Here is a 4,694-nt window from a genome sequence, read left to right as displayed (position 1 = left end):
AATATGAAAATTGAATGAAAAATATTAGATACGTATTTCGAAAAATAATGAAAAATAAACAAATCGTAGGCGATTGAAAACGTCGAACTTATGACGTCACGCCAAAACGCTCATATACGAACCATTGTGACGTCATAAGTTCAACGTTTCTTCAATTGGCCATAACTTCTTGATTTTTCATTCTCTTCCAAAATAAAAAAATACGTATCTAATATTTTTCATCCCATTTTCGTATTTCATCATTTTTTTTAATAATAAAATTTCATGCCACAACCCAATTATCCATTGAGATTTTTGTTTTCATTTCTTCTGGTGTTGTTTTATCAACTTGAGGGGGTCTGCGCTTTTCCGAGCGGCGACTGTGGATGCCGCTGATGATAGAGCTGCAGTTTCTTCAGTACCTACGAGCACGGCAGCTGATGGTGTCGCCAGGTCCTCATCACTTTTGGTGACAGTCTCGTCTGGTGAACTCGTTCGAGAGTAGGTGATCTCGAAGGCAAGGCATGGCATGCTGCATTCGTCTCAGTTGTCAGCTGAGCTTGTGTCTGCCTCTGGAGCGAGACTTCCCCTGCAGCCATCACTCATCAACATCAACGAGTTCCTCCCGCAAGATCTCCATAATCTCAGACGCGCTGTGAGGACTGCTGCCAAGGAGAGAGGCTTTCATACCTTCATTCGAAATGGAGCTGTCTTCATAAAGAAAAAGAAGGAGGATACTGCAATTAGAATCTCATCGATGGCCGAATTAAAAAACTTCGTGGCGGGCCCTCAATAAACTCTTCTGCTTCTGCTATATCTCCTGTCTCCAATCTTTCTTTTTCTCTCTCTTCTTTTTCTCAGTCTCCCGCTCCGCTTTCGCTCATTCCACATTGCTACCTTGAGCACAGTCAGGCGGCAGCCATGCTGGAATTGGAGGGTTTGCGTGTCTGTCATCTGAATGTGAACTCTCTCAGAGCTCACATTGAGAGAGTCAGGCTCTTCTTAGAATCTCATCCTCCATTTAAAGTTATCGCCATATCAGAGACTAAGCTTTGCCCTCTTATTGATGACGATTTCGTTTCGCTGGAAGGCTATAGGCTCTTCAGACGTGATCGCAATACGCGTGGTGGCGGGGTAGCTTTTTTCATCAATAACTGCTTCAGGGTCACAGTTCTTGCATCTTCCTCTCATGTGTGGACTAAAAGACCCGGTTTCCCCGAGTATCTGTTCTGTGAAATATCCTGTCATGGTGTCTTTCCAGTCTTTGTTGCAGTGGTATATAGGCCGCCACATGCTCCTTTCTTCCAGGGTAATGACTTCATCTCCTCTCTACAGGGGTTTCTTCAGGATTATAGCTCCAAGGTCATCCTTGGGGATTTCAATGCCGATCAGCTGCCTGTCAGTTATTGGTCAGTTGTCAGTTGTGTTGGTCTATGAGCAACCCTGATGCGGCTCTGGTGCATGCTTTGCTCCGATTTTTCTCTGAGCCTTGTGCCGCACGGAGCCACTCAGCATACTCATGGCTCAGACTTCTGGCTTGATCTGTGCCTGATTGATCATGATGACACGCTTCTATCTTACAGGAAGACAGAGGCCCCCTTTGTGGATGCTCACGATCTTATCACTGCAACAATACAGGCTGTCCTGCCTCGCCCATCTGTGAGTAAGGACTTCACTTACAGGGATTTTGCCGCTCTGGATCTTGATGTGCTATTGTCGCAGCTTGCTGGGAGTGAGTGGTCGGTGTTCGATGGCCTGTCGTCTCCAGACGAAATGACTGCGTGTCTGGGCGGTAATCTTGGCGTCGCTATGGACGCTGCTGTCCCGCTCAAGACGGTAAGGGAGTCCTCGAAGCGCAAGCCGTGGTTTACTGATGAGATCATTGCTCTTGTAGTGGAGAGAGATCGCCTTTACCGTGTATACAAACGTACTCACTCTCGTCAGGCACTCTTAATCTATCGCACGGCTCGTGATCATGCTCATCGTGAGGTTGAGGTGGCACGTCAACTTTTCTTCCAGCGCAGGCTGGAGCCTCCCTCTGACCCTTCGCTTATCTGGAAGGAGCTCAGAAGGCTTGGTGTGGTGACTGGGGATGACTCAAGACCCGATTTCGATCCTGATGTCTTGAATCGTTGCTTTACTGGAGTGTCCTTTGACGAGACAGAGCTTTCGCTGGATGGGTTCTTGAACTCGGCTGAGCTAGGGGCCATTCCTCCTGCCGTGGGTTTCTCCTTCAGGCCAGTCACTGCTGATGGGGTACAGAAGGCTGTTCGGCATTTCTCTACCGAAGCTAAAGGGACTGATGGTGTTCCCCGGTCGGTGGTTGTGGCTGCCCTGCCGATTCTAACACCTCATCTAGTGATGCTCTTTAATATCTCTTTCGCTCGGTCCTGCTTTCCCTCTGAGTGCAGGAGGTCCCTTATTATTGCGCTTGGCAAGGTGAAAAACCCTGTGTCACCTAATGACTTCAGGCTGATTGCCTTGCTCTGTTTCCTCTCCAAGGTGCTGGAGAAACTTGCTTCCCAGCAAATCTCCGGCTTTCTTGCTGAGCGCTTCATTCTGGACTCCCTGCAGACGGGCTTTCGTCCATTCAATGGGACGCAGACGGCGCTATGGAAACTGACAGACGACATTAGGACAGGTATTGACAGACGGCAGCTGACGATGCTACTGTTATTCGACTTCAGCAAGGCGTTCGTTTCCGTTTGTCATGTGTTGCTGCTGCGGATGCTGTTAGGCTATGGCTCCTCAGCTTCTTCAGTGAGGTGGCTTGCATCATATCTGGGTGGTCATTCGCAGGCTACACTAGGCGGGGCGAGTGACTGTTCATCTTTCTGTCATCTGAACAGAGGAGTTCCGCAGGGATCTGTTCTAGGTCCTCTGCTATTCCTCCTGTTCATTAATGATGTCGGTGTAAACGTGGGGCCTGGAGTTCGGCATCTGATATATGCTGATGATCTCCAGATTTACCTGACCTTTCCACGTGAGGAGTTAGAGGATGCCACTCGTCGCATGAGCAACGCTGCTAACCGTGCGATAGACTGGGCTAATGCAAATCGGCTGAAGCTGAATGTGGCGAAGACGAAAGCCATCATTTTTGGCTTTAATGTCTTCGTTAACGATGTCTATTCCTTGCCTGATTTGTCTGTCAGCGTTGGTGGCTCTGCAATTCCATTTGATACTTCCGTACGCAGCCTGCGAGTGGTTCTGGATAACAAGCTCTCTTGGAAGGGACATGTGGCGTATGTGACGCAGAGGGTTCACTCTGTCATGTACCGCCTCCGGTTCTTTAGAGCCAGTACCACTCTGGGTCTGCGTAAACACCTCATTCAGGCTTTGGTGTTCCCCCTGATCGACTACTGCTGTCTTGTATATGATGGTCTGTCTGGTGTACTTGCTACTGTGATTCAGCGTCTCATCAATATGACGGTTAGATACATCTTTGGGGCAAGGAGAGACGAGCACATCACTCCCTATCGTCTGCGGCTTAGGTGGACGACGTGTGAGGTGCGCAGAACGTACTTCCTCGCGTGCCTCACTTACAAGATCCTCCGCTTTGGTCAGCCGGTGTATCTGGCTGACTTTTTTGTGGCCAGTCGGGCCGTGCGGCCGGTGAGGGGTGAGGTGACTCCCCTTATGATCAAGCCTTTCAGGACTGAAGCCATGCGATCCTCCTTCCACGTATCTGCGGCTTATTTGGGGAACTCAATTCCCTCTGCAGTGCGGGACCTTCCCACACTGTCGTCCTTCCGACAGACGTTTCACTTTACCTCAGGCTCCTCCATTATTTACAAAAAATATTTGTTGACAAGATCGCCACGAAAGAAAAACTAGCAGGAAAACACTCGCTCAGGACGAGCGTTACTCTCTATGTAATGAATTCCAGGATTAAAAATATGTCATTACGAAAATGTGTGAAATCTCCCCAAATACAAAAATATATTTTTACAAACAAAACTCGCCAAGAACGGGTCCGAGCGTTCTGGAAACAAAAAGTGATGAAATCATGAAAAGTGCCAAGCACTGAATACATAGAGGTTCTAAATACAACTAAAGAAAACCGATGAAAAAAATTGAAATTATACAAAGAAGATGATAAAAACGAGTTAATCGAAATTCTAAGTCAACCAACTTGCCGTTCAATTTTTCAGGAGCTTGAATTGCATGCCAAATTGGTTGACTTGGAATTTTATGACAAAAAAATATGGGCGGTTACAAAATTTTAGGATTTACTAAGAAGAGGAAAAAAATCAAAAACTAAAAAAATCATTTTCTCATCGAGATACGCGGTAGTCGTATCGGACAAGAAAAATTTTGACTCCATAACATCAGGCCGAGCGCATCGCGTATCTACATACACTGGAAAGGGCACTGAGCCGCCCGAAGTGAGCCGAGAGAGAGGGTCGATTTTGGGGGCCACCTGTTTCTGTCGTACCGTCTGCTCCAAAAGTATTCTCTTAGCGTGGGCAACGTATAGAATTTAGCATTGGCATTCAGTTCTTTTTGGTTGCATATGTCATTTTTGGTAAAATTCAAACTCATAATATGTGACAGTTGAAAATTTTACTCTTTTCTAATGTATACTGATACATGGGTTATTTACAATTCTATTACGAGTAAATTGACATGGAAAAAATACATAAGAATATAGAATTCAATAGATTCTTCATTCAATTAATCTGACGGGAAATCGAAATCCTCTGAGTCAGTACCGT

At 46.5% G+C, this 4,694-nt stretch overlaps 1 protein-coding gene across 1 annotated transcript; it reads left to right on the top strand.

The window, feature by feature from the left end:
- The first annotated feature begins 508 nt into the window (after nt 1–508).
- On the top strand, nt 509–3,813 carry LOC107043393. Its single transcript, XM_015264889.1, has 3 exons — nt 509–718; nt 841–1,388; nt 1,563–3,813. The coding sequence occupies exons 1-3, from the start codon at nt 509–511 to the stop codon at nt 3,811–3,813; spliced, it is 3,009 nt and encodes a 1,002-aa protein (XP_015120375.1).
- Nucleotides 3,814–4,694: the final 881 nt, after the last annotated feature.

This window comes from Diachasma alloeum, unplaced genomic scaffold, assembly GCF_001412515.2.
Source record: "Diachasma alloeum isolate Michigan unplaced genomic scaffold, Dall2.0 Dall_scaffold_00566, whole genome shotgun sequence".
Lineage (NCBI taxonomy): Eukaryota > Metazoa > Arthropoda > Insecta > Hymenoptera > Braconidae > Diachasma > Diachasma alloeum.
Note: the sequence above shows the minus strand (reverse complement) of the source record. Positions and strands in the feature narration are given on the sequence as shown.